At 60.9% G+C, this 14,550-nt stretch overlaps 1 protein-coding gene across 3 annotated transcripts in view; it reads right to left on the bottom strand.

Annotated features, from left to right (window-relative positions):
- The window catches only part of ITPR3 (inositol 1,4,5-trisphosphate receptor type 3), a 67,499-nt gene that overhangs the window by 889 nt on the left and 52,060 nt on the right, over positions 1–14,550 (bottom strand). For 2 of the 3 annotated variants that reach the window (XM_045497930.1, XM_045497929.1), the window contains exons 34-57: positions 13,754–13,874; positions 13,021–13,211; positions 12,270–12,418; positions 11,961–12,069; positions 11,740–11,830; positions 11,455–11,624; positions 10,098–10,272; positions 9,745–9,929; positions 9,365–9,565; positions 9,107–9,217; positions 8,555–8,650; positions 8,337–8,438; positions 8,152–8,238; positions 7,491–7,601; positions 7,198–7,390; positions 6,854–6,979; positions 6,220–6,392; positions 5,361–5,525; positions 4,499–4,691; positions 3,935–4,039; positions 3,721–3,848; positions 2,665–2,830; positions 2,070–2,230; positions 674–835 (exon numbers count right to left, since the gene is read on the bottom strand). In XM_045497930.1, the coding sequence (XP_045353886.1) occupies positions 674–835; positions 2,070–2,230; positions 2,665–2,830; positions 3,721–3,848; positions 3,935–4,039; positions 4,499–4,691; positions 5,361–5,525; positions 6,220–6,392; positions 6,854–6,979; positions 7,198–7,390; positions 7,491–7,601; positions 8,152–8,238; positions 8,337–8,438; positions 8,555–8,650; positions 9,107–9,217; positions 9,365–9,565; positions 9,745–9,929; positions 10,098–10,272; positions 11,455–11,624; positions 11,740–11,830; positions 11,961–12,069; positions 12,270–12,418; positions 13,021–13,211; positions 13,754–13,874 (3,471 nt within the window). The other variant, XM_045497931.1, reaches the window with a different exon arrangement.

The following is a 14,550-nucleotide window of genomic DNA, read 5'->3' as shown; positions in this document are numbered from 1 at the left end:
ACAGGTCGGGTCAGGCAGCCCAGAGCCCTCTCTCCATGGGCACTGGGGAGGGGCTGGTGCCCACCCACCCACCCATCCACCCCCGCCCTGCGCCTCAGACCCAGCTGCTGCTCAGCCCTGGCAGCAGGCCACAGCCCCCCCGCCAGGGTGCCTTGAGGATGTCAGCCCCAAACGCTTGTCCTCAATTAGTGCATCACAAACCCCTGATTTGGTGCAGCTGGGAAACACCCCACCTAAAAGAAGGGCGCCTGAGCTCATTTAGTCCGGATGGAGAGGAGGGTGCTCTGGGCAAGAGGGGATCTTGAGAAGTGGAAGGGTGCCCTGACATCCCCTATCAGCAGTGAGCCCCTCAGAGAGCCCCCGAGCAGCTGCTGGGAGTAGGGGTGAACGAGGGGGAGGACCCCTCACACCTGTAGCAAAGGTCCACTTGGCCATGTCTTTCGGTGGATTCAGGGGCTGCCAACCTCAGTCTAACTTCCCATGGGGGAGAGAGCGTATTTGGAACCTGTCTTCCACCCCAGACCCACAAAGGAAAGGAAGGAGCGTGAAGGCCCCAGTCCCCTCCCCCTCTCCCCCATGGCAGGCTGGGCTGTGACCTCCCACGGATGGTCTGGTCTGGAGCTGCCCGGCGTGGGACCCCAAGGGTGGGGCCAGGATAGGCCTGGGTGCACACCTGCTCCTTGAGCTCGTTGAGCTGGGCAGTGAGGTGGGACACCAGCTTCATGGTGGAGTTGAGCTTATCCTGAAGAATCCGGATCTCATTCTGCTCCCCTTCCCCCTCGTTGCTCACTAGGGACATGGCCCTCATCCGGGGGAACCAGTCCAGGTTCTTGTTCTGAAAAAAATCGCCGGTGGGATGAGCAAGCTCCGGCCCAGGCTAGGAAGGCCTCATTTAGAAGAGCAGTCATGGAGGGGGAACCCGCCGTCACACCCTGGACACATTCCTCCCCAGGGCTGTGTCATGGGAAAATCTGAACTGACTGGGGTCCTCCCCGGAGCCAGAATGAGCTGGCAGTGAACCCTCGGCGGGCACTGAGGCCACCACGCTGTGACAGGCTAACTTCCTTTAGCCGGCCTCAAGTCTCGCCAGTATCAGCACCATCTGTTTACACTCGGAACACCCTGCGAGGTGGAGGAGGGCTCTGCAGCAGACCCTGAAGCGCCTTCCTTCCTTCCGCCCCACCCCGCCACGCACGCCGCACGCCCCACGCCCCAGGAAGATGCGAGTCGGACAGATGGCACACTGAGGGAGGGGAGGCACCGCCGGGGATGGCTGGCATCCGACACGTGTCTCAGAGGCAAGGCCACGTTTCCCACGACCGAGGAGGAGCGGGAGGGGGCCACCAGTTTTCTGGCTCCTCGTCACAAGCTGGGAGTTCTCAGACCAACAGATAAACCTGCACTCCAAGATCAGTTCCAATTATACACTCAAGAAACAAATAGAACTCCCCCTCCCCCCCACCATAGGTCTTTCCTTTTAGCCTGCAATTTATCTGATGTGCAATAATCTGAAGATGCACTACATTGAATGGAACTGATGGGGCTTCCTTTACCCGAAAAGCTTTTTGGTTTTTTGGTTCACTGCCTTCACTCCCTTTTAGTCACTACAGAAATTGGACGGAGTAACTTTGATTCCTCCGAAGTCTGATAGTTGAAAGTTTTTCCAGGCTCCCTCTCGGCCTGGACCATCCAAGCTCCGGGAAGCTGCCCTTCCCCTTGCCGAGCTGGAAAAGGCTCCCTCAGAATGGTCCCCCAAGCAGCAGTCCCGGGACAGGGTCTGCCTGCTCCCCCACCTCCTCGGTATCGGGCAGCCACGGGCCCGGGGACACCACGCACGTCCTTTGGGGCTGACTGGTTTGTTGTGGGCTTTTCCCTGACAACAGAGGCCATGCGGAAGAGCTCGAGGACCCTCGGTAGGTAGCACGGGCAGCCGGCAGGTCCCCGGTGAGGGCTGCCCCCAGCTGCTCCTCAGCTGGCCCTCCCACAAGGGTTCGCGACTGTCCCCTCCCCCCCCCCCCCCCCCCCCCCCCCCCCCGCCGGCGGCCGCTGCTCCCGGGCGGGGTCCACACCTTGATCATCTGGGCCACGTAGCTCTCAGGCCCCGTGTAGTCCGTCTTGTTTTTGACGCGGACCAGCACGATGAAGTACAGGTAGTTCCACATGTTGTGCTCGAACTTGATGTGTTCCTCAAAGGACACCGTCTTGTTATCAAACTTGTCTCTCTCCAGACCTGACCATGCAGAGGGTGAGGACGAAACCATCAGGCTCCAAGAGCCACCGTGGGGCCACCTGGCAGAGTAAACACCCGCCTCTTGGGGCAGTGGGGGCATTTGTTCCCTGGGCTAAAAGGACTGGTGAATGCATGTGACAGCCCACCCTGGGCTATTTAGGTCACTTCTATTTAAAGCACCAGCCACTTAGCCGTGGCGACCCCGCCCTGCTACAGCTGTAGCCTCCCACCGGGGCAGCTCAGCACCACGGTGGCCAGAATCCCAAGAGCCCGGCAAGCAGGAGCAGTTGATAAGGGATTTGCAGGTGCCACCCGCTCCTTAGCCTGCAGTGGGTGGGGAGGGGACTTCACACCGGGAGTGGGAAAAGCCCTGGACAGAGACCGGGGGGGCTTCGGTTTCCTCTAGAAACTGATAAGGTGTAAGGGGGCCTCACCGCAGATGAAGCACGTGGTCTTAAGAATCTCCTCCTTCTTCTGCTTCTCGCTGCGCAGGTCAGCAAAGGTGTCAATGATCACCCCAAAGATGAGGTTCAGCACGATGATGATGACAATGAAGAAGAACAGGAGGTCGTAGACCACACGGGCTGGGAAGAGGGACTCCTGCAGAGGGGGAAGCAGGGAGGCTGGGCCCCGTTGCCCAGGCAAGCCAGACTCAGGCAGGGGTCAGGGCTGTGACAGAGGAGGCTCGGCCCTCAGCAGAGGGGGACGAAGGCCCCCGGCTCCCAGGGCCCTGAGGGAGGCAGAGCAGACCCAGCCTCACTGTGGGCAGTGAGAAGTACAATCACAAGCCCTGAGTGTGGCTTAGGAGACAGCGGACTCAGAAAGGATACCAGCGAGGCCGGCACCCTGTGATAAGAGTTTGGCATGGGGCACTGAGGCTGCAGGTCGAGGCCTGTCTCTGCCCCTAACCTTGGGCTGGGGACAGAGCCAGCTCTGAACGCCTCTGCCCCACCCTCAGGACGCCTGGCCTCACACATTCTAGAAACACTGTCTGACCTTGGAAGCGGCTTTCCCATGTGGCCGAGGACAGACTGAGTACTGGTAATGCCTGGCTGCCTGAGTCAAATCCTGAGGCGTCCTCACGGAGCAGACTCAGCTTCCCCACCCTGCCCTCCCCTGCTGTGGGCCGGGGCTCTGCCTCGCAGATGAAGCCAGCGCAGCCGGGGATCCGCCCGGTGTCTGACTCACGCCTTCCCCAGCCTGGGCAAAGCTCAGCTGCCAAGGTCTTTCCTGAGAGCAACTACAGGGAGCCGGTGGGGAGGCGTGAGCAGACGGGGGTGGGGAAGCTCAACAACCATGTAACCGCACACTGGACCCGGTGGCCAAGCAGGGAGAGGGGATGCGAAGTGGGGGCTTGCAACATCGGAGAGGGAGGGGGGCCGAGCTGCTCCCCCAGGCCGTGACCGTGACCCGAGAGCAGGACCTCGCAGTGGCTGACGTGGCCAGGGCTCAGGCCACGTGGATTTGGGAGCGGGGCAGGGGATGCTCACGTCTTTGGAGGGCTTGCGGAGAATGTCGCCCACGCCACCACCATTGCGCAGCCCGTGGTTCATGACAGTGACAATGCACATGAGCAGCGTGTCGCAGGCCCGCTCCGTGCTCTCCAGCTCTTCGTTCCCTACAAGCGGAGTATGTGCTCACACCCAGGCCAAGCCACCCGCCTCTGCGCCCCTGCCCCAGGCGCCCAAGACACACTGCCCTCACCTTCCAGGACCTCAGGCACTGAGACCCCTGAGACACAGTCCAGCTTGTCCCCACTGCACGTGCCCACAAATGTGGCAGCTCCATGTGGCATCCCCAGGGGGCTGGCTAGAGAGGACGTGGGTGAGGTCACCAGGAAGTCCAATGGCCATCATTCCCCTCACTGTGCCCCCCGCCCCACATCCTCCACGAAGCCTTCCCTGATCCTGCGAGCTCCCCCCTCTGTCAGGCTACATGTGAAGGGTCCTCATGCCCCTGCTATGCACAAAGGACAGGAAGGGGGGGGGGCCCACACCCCTGAGCCTGGCACACAGGCAGCCCCTGCAAACACTGAGTTTCAGATGGATGCCAGGTCTGCAAGCAGGTGGTTCCTCAGGGAGCAGAAGACCAAGGCTCTCCCACCCCCTCAGTGTGTCCCGGGGCAAAGGGAGGCAGATTGCTGTGAACTAGACACCCCCACCCCAGGACCCAAGAGGAGGAACTGAGGCAGGGCGCCTGGTCCTGACACGGGTCATCTGTGCAGCCCCTCTCAGCCCCCACACCCTCCCAGGAGAGGAGCCGCCAGACCTCCAGAGTGATTGCCGGGCAGCCGGTCAACCTCAAGGATGAAGTCATCCTTGAGGAAGAGGAAGCCAACGATGGAGAAGAGGTAGACCAGGATGAGGGCCAGCAGGGCGGTCAGCAGGATGGAACGGCCATTTCGAGTCACACTCTTGATGACGTTGAACAGCGTCTCCTCCCGGTAGATGAGGTCAAAGAGCTGCAGGGCAGGGACAGGGCCTTGAGGGGCTGCAGACGCCGCTGGATCCAAGGGCTGCCCGGCTCCCAGTGGTTTCCCACAGGCTCCTCCAGGAGGGTCTGTGCTTGGGCAGGTGGAACCAGCCTAGTGGGCCTGGCGGGGAAGGCTGCTCAGAGGCACCTGGAGTTCTAAGGCCAAGGCAAGGGAGTGGCCCGGGAGAAGGTGTGAGGGCTGAATGGGCAGGCAAACACCACACCCGGGGGAAGAATTTTTTGTGTGATTTGTGTGCGTTGGCTCACTTCAGCCTCACAACCACTCTAGGAGGTGGGTGCTGTTAATCATCCTCATTTTATAGATACAGGAGTGAAGGCACGGGGCAGTTAAGAAACTTGCCCCAAATCACAGAGCTTGTAGGGGCCACGCTGGGATGCAAACCCAGGTAGTCTGGTTTGAGTCCAAGCTTAAAACCACTACCAGACAGGGGAGATGAGCCAGATGGGGGCCGGGAGTGGCCGTCAGGGCCCTGAAGGCTGGGCTGGGGCCAGGTAGAGGAGGACTCTGCAAATCCAGCCCTCCCAGCCCAGCAGCAAGAGGACCGGACAGAGAGACTGGCACTGGGGAACCACTAGCAACTTGAGGGAAGCCCCGACCGCCCCCACCCCTGCCAGCCCCAGCCCCCAGAGGGCTCACCAGGATGCTGTAGAAGAGCTCGTGGACAAAGAGGCCCAGGACACTCGTCAGGATGTAGCCCACATGGTAGAGGAACTCCATGTCCATGACCATGGCCTTATAGCCCCGGATGAAAGTTCCGCGGTTGCCCACAAAGCTCACCACAAATACAATCTTGTTGGTCAGCTGGGGGCAGGTAGAAGGCATGGGGATCAGTGCCCCACAGCCCACCCTGAATCTCCACTCCCTGCCGCCCTGCCCCCCCAGTGACCAGCTCGGAGGCCAGCCCTTGCCCGGAGTGGATCTGAGCTGGTCCTGCTCAATCTGGCAGGCTCAGCATTAATGAAAATGCCTCCAGAAATGTACCTGGACTCTTGGATAGAACAGGGGAGGAGCCCCGTGGGCCCCTGGCTCCAGGAAGAAAGTGAGATACAGATAGAGTCAGACCAAGCAGACCAACCTTGGCCTCTTACGGTGACTTGGTAAGTTCGGAAAAGGGGTCTCCCCCCACCTTGCTCTGGGTACTTTATTTCCAGCTGTCAGGAATTGTCATAATATACAAATCTTTAATGTCTACAGTACACACAGTGCCTCTGGGCAGTGCCCGACTAACACCGTCTACACAGCAGCCCTGAAGCCGGTGCCCCAAAGTGACTCCTGGCTGGCTATCTCTGAGTGCCGGTTGCCCCAGGCTGTCCCGGGAGACAGTGGAGGCACAGAACGGCCCTAACCGTGGAGCTTTAACAAGCTTGATCCCGACACAGGCACAAGGGGGTTAGGGCAGAGCAGTGGCTGCCGGGAGGCAGCAGGCCAGCCTGAGGTCCAATGGTGCCATGAGCCCCAAGGGTGGTCTGGGGTGAGGGCTCCCTCTGGCACTCACGTTGAGGGCGCCCAGGATGTTGAGTGTGGGCCCAATGCCCAGGTAGTAGATGGAGCGCAGGATGAGCGCCACAATGAGGGGGCGGATGCTGTAGCGCTTGGTGAACAGGGCCGCGATGGAGAAACAGATGAGGATCCAGAACAGCAGTGAGATGAGTGGGGAGCCCAGCACGCCTGGGGGCCAGGGTGCAGGGTGAGCACTGGTCTCTGAAGCCCACCACAGCCCCAACAGACCCCGAGAAACCACCTCCTCCCGGAAACCTTCCCTATTAAGTTCTTGGTCACCTGGTATTAGGGCCTCTCCTGCACCACCACACCTGCATGTCTAGGCTTAAGGCAGCAGAGGCCCTATCCAGCTGCTGCTATCATAGCTGAGCTCTGGCTCATGCGCGTGGGCCCGTGTGTGTGAGAGAGACGTGTACTGTCTCGAGGTCAAGGACCCTGTCATCGCACTGGACCCCATCTGTCTCTCCCCCCATGATGGGGTGCAAAGCCCAGAAAGTAGTGCAGGGGTGCCTTTCCCCCACTCTGCATCTGGTCCCCTCAGAGCCTGGCTGGCCACAAGGCTCTGCCCAAACCCAGGGAGGAAGCACGGTGGTCTCCAGGGCCACAGTCTGCCAGCCTTGTGTCCCCACCTGTGGACGCGCCCTCCATGTAGGGGTAGAAGAAGGCAATGATGATGTTGATAAAAACTGCCAGGTTGAAGGAAATACTGCCCCACAGGGTCATTCGGCGGGAGAACCAGTAGATCAGTGGCATGCCTGGGGGAGATGTGGGTGGGTCTCTGGTTAACATTGTCCCCTCATCCCACATGGCCTCCCCCTCCGGGGCCCCCAGCACCTGCTCAAGCTCCAGGCCCCGCTTCAGGGGGAAAACGTGACTGGAGCCCTCCTGGGGTGGGGTGGGGTGAGGCAGCCCCCCCTGGCAGGTAAGGGGGTCACCAGGGGGCCTTGCCCTCCCGCCCCGCGGGGGTCCTCACTGCGGAGCTTGCGCTGCCACTCCATTTCGTTGTGCAGGAAGGAGGACTGGTCGAAGAAGTCGCTCACTTTGCTGCCCTGCTCATCCTGCTCCGTGGTGGTGAAGAGCCGGTGCTTGGTCTCCTCCGTCAGGAACTGGCAGATGCCAGGCACCGGGAACACGATCTGCTCCATGCTGCGGTCCTGTCGTACGATCTGGGTGCACACAGGCACGTGGTCACACCTAGGCCACAGCCCTCAAGGGCCAAGTTCACAGGCCCTCACTCACAGCGCCCCTACTGCCCTCGGGCCCCACCTCTATCTGGGATGTGTGGTTCTCGTAGTAGGCCAGGGGGTCCTCCTCCTCCTCTTGTGCGGGCGCAGAGGACTTGAGCATCTGGGACAGCTGCTTGTTGTTTAGGCTGAGCTGGGGGTAGAGGGGCCGCGGAGGTCAGGCCCCGCAACTTTCCACCGCTAGACCTCACACCAGAGCCCTACCTGCTCCACGTGCCCCCCGGGGCCAGACGAGACCCAGCCTACTCCAACTAGGATGCAGCCCAGAAGAAAGAGGGGATAAGGGGGGAGAGCCTGTCGAAACAATTCTATAGGCCCCTCAACACCCATGGCTCCAGCTCCAGGCTTCCAGACCTGTCCCACAACCCGGCTCCCACCTCTACCCCTAGGTTTCACCCCGGACCGCCCACCCTCCCGGCTCCTCCCACCCTGAGCCCCGCCTCCCCATTCCAGCCCTTTACTCAGGTTCAGGCCACACCCCCGAGTCGTGCTCCGCCCAGAGTTCCTGGACCTGCCCCCGGGCTCATCCCGTATTCCAACCGGCCCTCCGATCTCGCAGTGCCCTCATCCCCTCCCTCAGTTCCTAGCCTCGCCCCCAGATACCAGCCCATCCAATCTCTCGCCCAGCCACGCCCCTAGACCTAAGCCCCGCCCCACAACCAGCCGTGTCCCCGCGCCCCCACCATAGAAGAGATGCCCTCGGCCTCCTCCTCTTGGATGCGCTTCACTGGCTTGAGCAGGTGCTGCAGCTGCTTGTTGTGCCTGGAGAGCTGAGTGAGAGGGCGGCGCAGAGTCACGGGGCGTGGTCGCTAGGGTGGGGGGGGCGGGGCAGGACCGCCGGGGGCGGAGCCAGGGGTGGGGCTGGTACCTGCAGCGCCAGGATGTAGATGTTGTGGCCCACTTCCCGTGGGCTCACCTCCGAGTTTTCCCGCTCCTCCTCCTGCAGGTAGGCTTTCTTGATGACGTCCACCTGGCAGGGCAGGGCCTGTTTGCCGCCTTCCTGGCGCGTAGGGAATGTCCTGATCCCCGTTCCCCTACACCCCAGCCAGGCACGTCTTCCCACCTGACCCCTGGCCCCAGCCTCACCAGCTCCTGGGGCCGCAGGCTGATGAGGATTCGCTCAGCGTTTTCACTGTCGTGCCGGCTCTCCATCAGAGCCAGGAGCAGCTTGGAGGCATTGTCCTGTGGAGAGGTGGGGAGAGGGGGACAGGTCACAGTCTGAGAGCCCCTACGATGCCCCCCAACAACCTCTTCCACCGTCTACTCCATAATAGCCTCTCCTGGCCTGCAAGATGCGCCGTAACCTTCCCATCCCTGCTGGCCCCCAGGACTTGCTGAGAAGTGTCTTGCAAATCCAGCCCACCCACTAGCTGTCTTCACCGCCACCCCATGGCAAGCAGACGCAATCCTCAGAAAGCAGACACGTACGTGGGAGACCCTCAGATAAACCCAGAACACGTCTGCTCCTAGAGTGTACGTCCAACACGCTTGCTCACACATTCATTTACGTATACATATTGACACGTACATATTAAACATGCCAACACACCCCAGTATGCACACTCAACACAGGTCGCGTCACGTGCATTTGTGCACACACATCCCATGCACACTCACGTGGAGTGCCACGGGCCCCACCTTAAGCTGCAGCACCAGATCCATACGGTATTTGCACAGGGGACTGATGTCATTAAGAATCAGGGCTGTGATGATGTCTATGCCGTTGGACTCATGCGTCACGATGCAGGTCTGGCAGGAGGCAGTGGGAGACACGGGGCCCAGGCCCCTCAGAACTGTGGCGCTCCGGAGGCTCAGTGTCTCCCCTGCCCAGCCTGCTCCACCCACCCACACCTCTGTACTCCCCCTCGGCTGCTCCTGGTTCTCATGGCGACTTACCTGGTTCTCGTGGCAGGGGCCCTGACAGTACTCAGTGAGGGTCTCCAGGGTCTGGATGACAAGGCCCACGTTGTCCTCATTGATGTAAAGCCCCAGCAGCCCCAAGCCACCGGTGGTGCTGCCGCACATGATGTCCAGGAACTGCAGTGTCTCACACACCAGGTTGTAGTTGGTCTTGTTGTTCTGGGAGCGCAGGAAGTTCTGCAGAGCACAGAAGGGTGGACATGGCACCGCTCCCGCAGGGAGGCAGAGGCCTGCACGGGACCACGACAGTGAGCGCCGCAGGGCGTGACCACCAACCACAGAGCAGCCAGGCACCAGCAGACGTGGAGGGCAGGGGCCCACGTGCTGGCTGGGGGAGGGGCGGGGCAGGCGCTCACCTGCAGGTCTCGGTTGTGGTTCTCACACAGCAGCTGCAGAAAGCGCAAGATGGGCTGCATGATGAGCACGGACGTGCCCATCTCGTTGCTCTGCACGCGCTCGCCCACCTCGTGCCCCCGGCGCAGGCTGGGGCCCAGCGAATAGCGGGATGGGGAGCCTGGCATCGAGAAGGAGGCCACGCGGCCTGCAGGGCGAAGCCCGGTCAGGCTGGGGCTGCTGGAAGTAACCGGACCCTGCGTTCCCACCCCCAGGCCCCTGCCTGCAGATCTCGCCCCGTGACCCCCCTCACCCTGAAGCCTCTGACCCTGGCCCAGCACCCAGTACAGCATCCTGTACTGCTGTGACCTCTGACCTTTGGTGGTGGGGTCTGCCGACTCCCGGTCCTCGCGCGGCTGGCTGCCCAGGTCATTCATGTTGACGGCCACCGTGGACTTGGTCTCCTGCTGGGCCCGCTTCATGCGGTCATGCAGCACCTTGAAGAAGCGCTCTGACTTCTTGTCACTTGTCATAAGGTTGTAGAAGGATTTCTGGGGGCAGATGGTGAGATGAGGGACAGCCTCAGCACTGGGCCTGGCTCTGAGCAGCCCTTGCTGGGTCCCTGGAGGGCTCTATCCTGTGCTGCAGGGAAAAGCACCTGCAGGACCACAGACAAGCCCCTAGACGTGCCCCGGGACTAAGGCTGGGGCAGGGTCGGTCAGGACTGTGGAGGCGGAGGGGAAGGGTCCGTATCTGCTGTCCATGTGATGCTGGAGGCCCACCCCAGGCTCCTCACCCCCATCTGCATCTGCCCTTGGCCCTCTGTCTGCTCCCCACACAGCAGCAGGGACGCCCCTCAGAAGTCTAAGTCTCGTATTTCCTCTGCCTCAAACCCTGGAGCGGCCCCATCTCACTCACAGGAAAAGCCACGCCTCACAGCTCACATGAGGCCACACGATGGCCTGCCACCTCTCTGACCCCAGGGCCCACCACTCTCCACTCCTCTGCCCTCTCCAGCCACATCAGCCACTTCCTCCTCATGGCCTTTGCACCTGCTGCCTGCTCTCCCAGGACAGCGCCCGCCTGTTCACATGCTCACCTCTGGGTCCAACGTTCCCCTTTCCAGGACACGACCCTGATCCCTGCCCCAGCACTCCCTAGGCCCCTCACCTCCATCTTCACTGTCCATCATGCCTTCCATGTTATGTGGGGATTACGGTTATTGGCTGTTGTCCTCATTAGGATACAGGACCAAGAGAACACAGATTTTGTTTTTTTTGTTCACTACTGAATCCTCAGTGACTAGAACACTGACAGGCCGTGGAAGGCACTCAGTGCGGACTTACTGAAACAATGCACGAATGAATGAAGGGGGATAAAGCAATCAGAGGGGGCTTTTCAGAGGAGGCAAAGGTGTCCTTTAGTTGGGCACCAAAGGCTGAGGAGGATGTGGAAGAGGAGGGAAGCAAGCCTGAGCAGAGGCCAAGAGGCAGGAATGATGGATGTGATGTGGGCAGCATGGTGGGGAGACAGGCTCAGGCCTGGCTTGAACAGGGTGGTCTGCGTGGATAGAAAAGAGGCCACATGACAGGGGGGCAGTTATGGGAGGTGGGACTGCCCACGGGTAGCCAGACTCGTGCCGGCCACCAGCACCTAGCCCTGCGGCCCCAGCTACGGGGCACACTGTACCTCCTCGTAGAAGGCACCACCCAGGACCCCCACCCAGTCCACACCTGTATCTCTGTGTTGCCACCATCCAGCAGGCGGATGGCCAGGCCAATGCTCTCCTGGAAAATCTTCTCATTCTTGGTGCTGGTGATCAGGTCGCATACCAGCTTGGTGGCCCCCTCCTTGTCCAGCCGGCACTGGGTGGCCGCAATTGCTGACCAGTCTTGGTCCAGGCCTGAAGTTGGGGAACCCGCTTGAGGGGAGCTGGTGGAGCAGGGGAACGGAAGGGGCGCCCAGGGCCTAGGCAAAGGGTCACCCAGAGGCACAGCCAGGGGGCAGGTGGTACTGACCAGGGCACATGGGGTCCGGAAGGTCCCCCCTCGAGCTGGACTTCCGGTTCTGGAGGTAGTTTTGTAGCAGCATCTTGCGCAGCTGATTGCCCTGGAGGACAGGGAGCGAGAGCCCACAGTGGCACTTTTCACCATTTAACCTCTGGCCGGACAGTCCTGGCCCCGAGCCCCTGGCACTTGCAGCCGGGCCTGCACAATGTCCAGCCCGCCTGGCCACTCACCCGGTCCCCGTACTTGGCCTTCTTGAGCAGCATTTGCTGCAGGGTCCGCAGCACCTTGACACACAGCTTCTCCTCCGACTCCATGAGGTCCTTGGTGTGCTGGATCAGCCTGGCCAGTGAGGAAGGAGGGCACACATGGGGCAGCCTCTGATGCCTCCCTCCAGCCACCTCCCCTGCCCTGTGCCGGGCGGGAACACACCCGGCCCTCTGATCCCGCAGGCTGTCCAGTCCCCGCAGGGCCCTTCCCTGTCCCAGGCTGCCTCGCACCTGCTACCCGCCCCCCACCGGCCGGGCTGGCATCGCACTCACTTGGACAGGAAGCCCCCACTCTCACAGCGCTGGTAGGCCTCACTGCCCTCCAGGAAGAGCAGCTCGGGCCAGTGTAGGACGTCCACCAGCACAGACAGTTCGGCCTGTACCAGGGGCCTCAGCCGCTCCTCCAGGGCCGTGATGATGTCCTGGAGCGGGCACGGCACAGTCACTACCGGGCAGGTGCAGGCCATCCAGGCCCAAGAGATGAGTGAGGCTTGACCGCCATTCCCCACACCCCAACACCAAAGGGCCCCACAGATTTCTCTGAGCCTGTCTGAGGGGCCCTGGACCCACGGAACCACCCTGAACAATGCAGGATGTCTGTCTGCCCAGAGCTCCTGGCTGGGAGCCACAAGCCCTGCCCTTTCACCCAGCCCCTCGTCTAGCTGTGTGACCCGGGCAAACCCCTCACCCTCACCCTCTCTGAGCCTCAGTCTCCCGCCACGTGGGGATAGCAAGCCACCACACCCCCCAGAAGTGTGTGTGTCAATAATGTGTTGCACAAACAGGAAGGGGCTATAAGGACTGAGAGTTGTCCTGATCCCTCCATGAGCACCAACCCCACTAGCAGGTGCCTGGGTTCTCCTGGCTTCCCCTGGAAGGATGCCCCTCAGTCCCCGGCCCCTGGCCTGCCCTTAGCAGAGGACTCCTTCCTGGGGAGCGGGGACAACACAGGAAGGGATGCTTCCCCGGAACATGCCCTTCCAAAGCAGCTCTCGTGGCAGATGCCAGGCAGCCCCACACCCACCTGCAGCTTCTCGATGATGTTCTTGTAGTCCCACTGGTTGGCGGTGGGCGTGACACGGGGGAAGGCCCGCGTGGTCGCCTTGTAGTTGGAGGCGTTGCGCTGGGCTGCAGCTGCACAGCTGGTGCCGCTGCTGAGCAGCGAGCTGATGTGTGCATCCAGGTCCATGGGCAGTGAGATGGCCCGGCCTTTGGCTGGGGGGAGAGAGGAGGGGTGCTGGAGGGCGGGGGGCAGGGGGGCAGGTGGAGGCCTCAGCCAGCCAGAGGGGCCAGGCTCAGGGCTGCTCGGCCAGGGCACAGGGTGAACTAACCAAGGTTCTGGGGTACACGCCGGCCCCCTCTTGGGCTGAGGTGCCCTCTTCCCCCTTTTTGGGTAAAAAGAGGGAGTTTCTGCCTCTTTGACTCTACCCTGGCTCCACTCTGACCCCTCCCCTTCCCCAATGCTCCCTAACAATCTTACAGGCTGCCCTTCTGCCTGAAACCATTTGCAAGCACAGGCAACTTCGGTTGGGGAATGTCCCCCAGCATTCTCCTCTGGGGAACCGGCTCAAAGCAGAGAACAGCTTCTCTCAATTGCTAAGATGCTAGTCAGACACCAAGAAGGACCTACTGAGAACTACCTGGAAGCAGATGACGAGCGAGCTTAGGAATAACATGTTTATTTTGAGGGCAGGCGTCCCTGTGGCGAAGGGCGGGGAGGGGTGGTTGGAGCTAGCCAGTGCCCCTGGCGCACTCACCCACCATGGCGAGGGTCCGGATACAGGCCTCCACGGAGCCCTTGTGCTGCTGCTGCAGCCACGGACACTCGAGCAGCCGTGTGGTGGACTGCAGCAGCTGCACCACGATTGTCTGGTGTGTCTGCAAGAGGCAACACGCCTACTGCTACAGCCCGACCCACCCTCCAACCTGGAAAGCCCCAGGCCCAGTGACCAGGGCCCACTGAGAATGGGCACGATAGAGGAAGAAGGCCTCCAACAGATACCATGTGTCTTTGTGCCAATCGGAAAAAGGTACTCCCTTTCCTCTCGGCAGTGCACAACCTGCCCGACTGTACATGGCAGCCCTGTGAGAACTCCCCAAAGTCCAGACCTGGGGCTTCTAGTCCTATTGCTGGCCTTTTCCTTCCTCTAAAAAAAGTTTTTAACAAATTAATATTGTGGAAAGTTGATATATTTACATGGTTCAAAACCCAAAGCAAGCTATGAAAAGGCACACTTCGAGAAGTGTCAGCCAACCTTGACCCCATCAGCTCCATTCTCCCACACTCTGCCCTGGGGCTCAGGAGAGGTGGGGAAAATTGATACAATTACCCATAGTCCCAAAGAAGCCCCAGGACGCAAACATATGTGTGTCAAAACAAACCCACCCATGCTGAGACCAGGACCTGCTCCTCCCTCAGTCCATCTATAGGTAGCCCCTTTCTTGGTCACTTGTGTGTCCATCCAGTGTTTCTTTAGGATTTAGGTATTGTCATAGGCTCCCTCCTAAAGGGAACCTGCCTCTCTTTCCTTCAAGAGGCTCTGGGCTATGACAT

This window comes from Leopardus geoffroyi, chromosome B2 (genome assembly GCF_018350155.1).
Source record: "Leopardus geoffroyi isolate Oge1 chromosome B2, O.geoffroyi_Oge1_pat1.0, whole genome shotgun sequence".
In the NCBI taxonomy this organism is placed as follows: Eukaryota; Metazoa; Chordata; class Mammalia; order Carnivora; family Felidae; genus Leopardus; species Leopardus geoffroyi.
The sequence above is the reverse complement of the archived record's forward strand: the minus strand, read 5'-3'. Positions and strand labels throughout refer to the sequence as shown.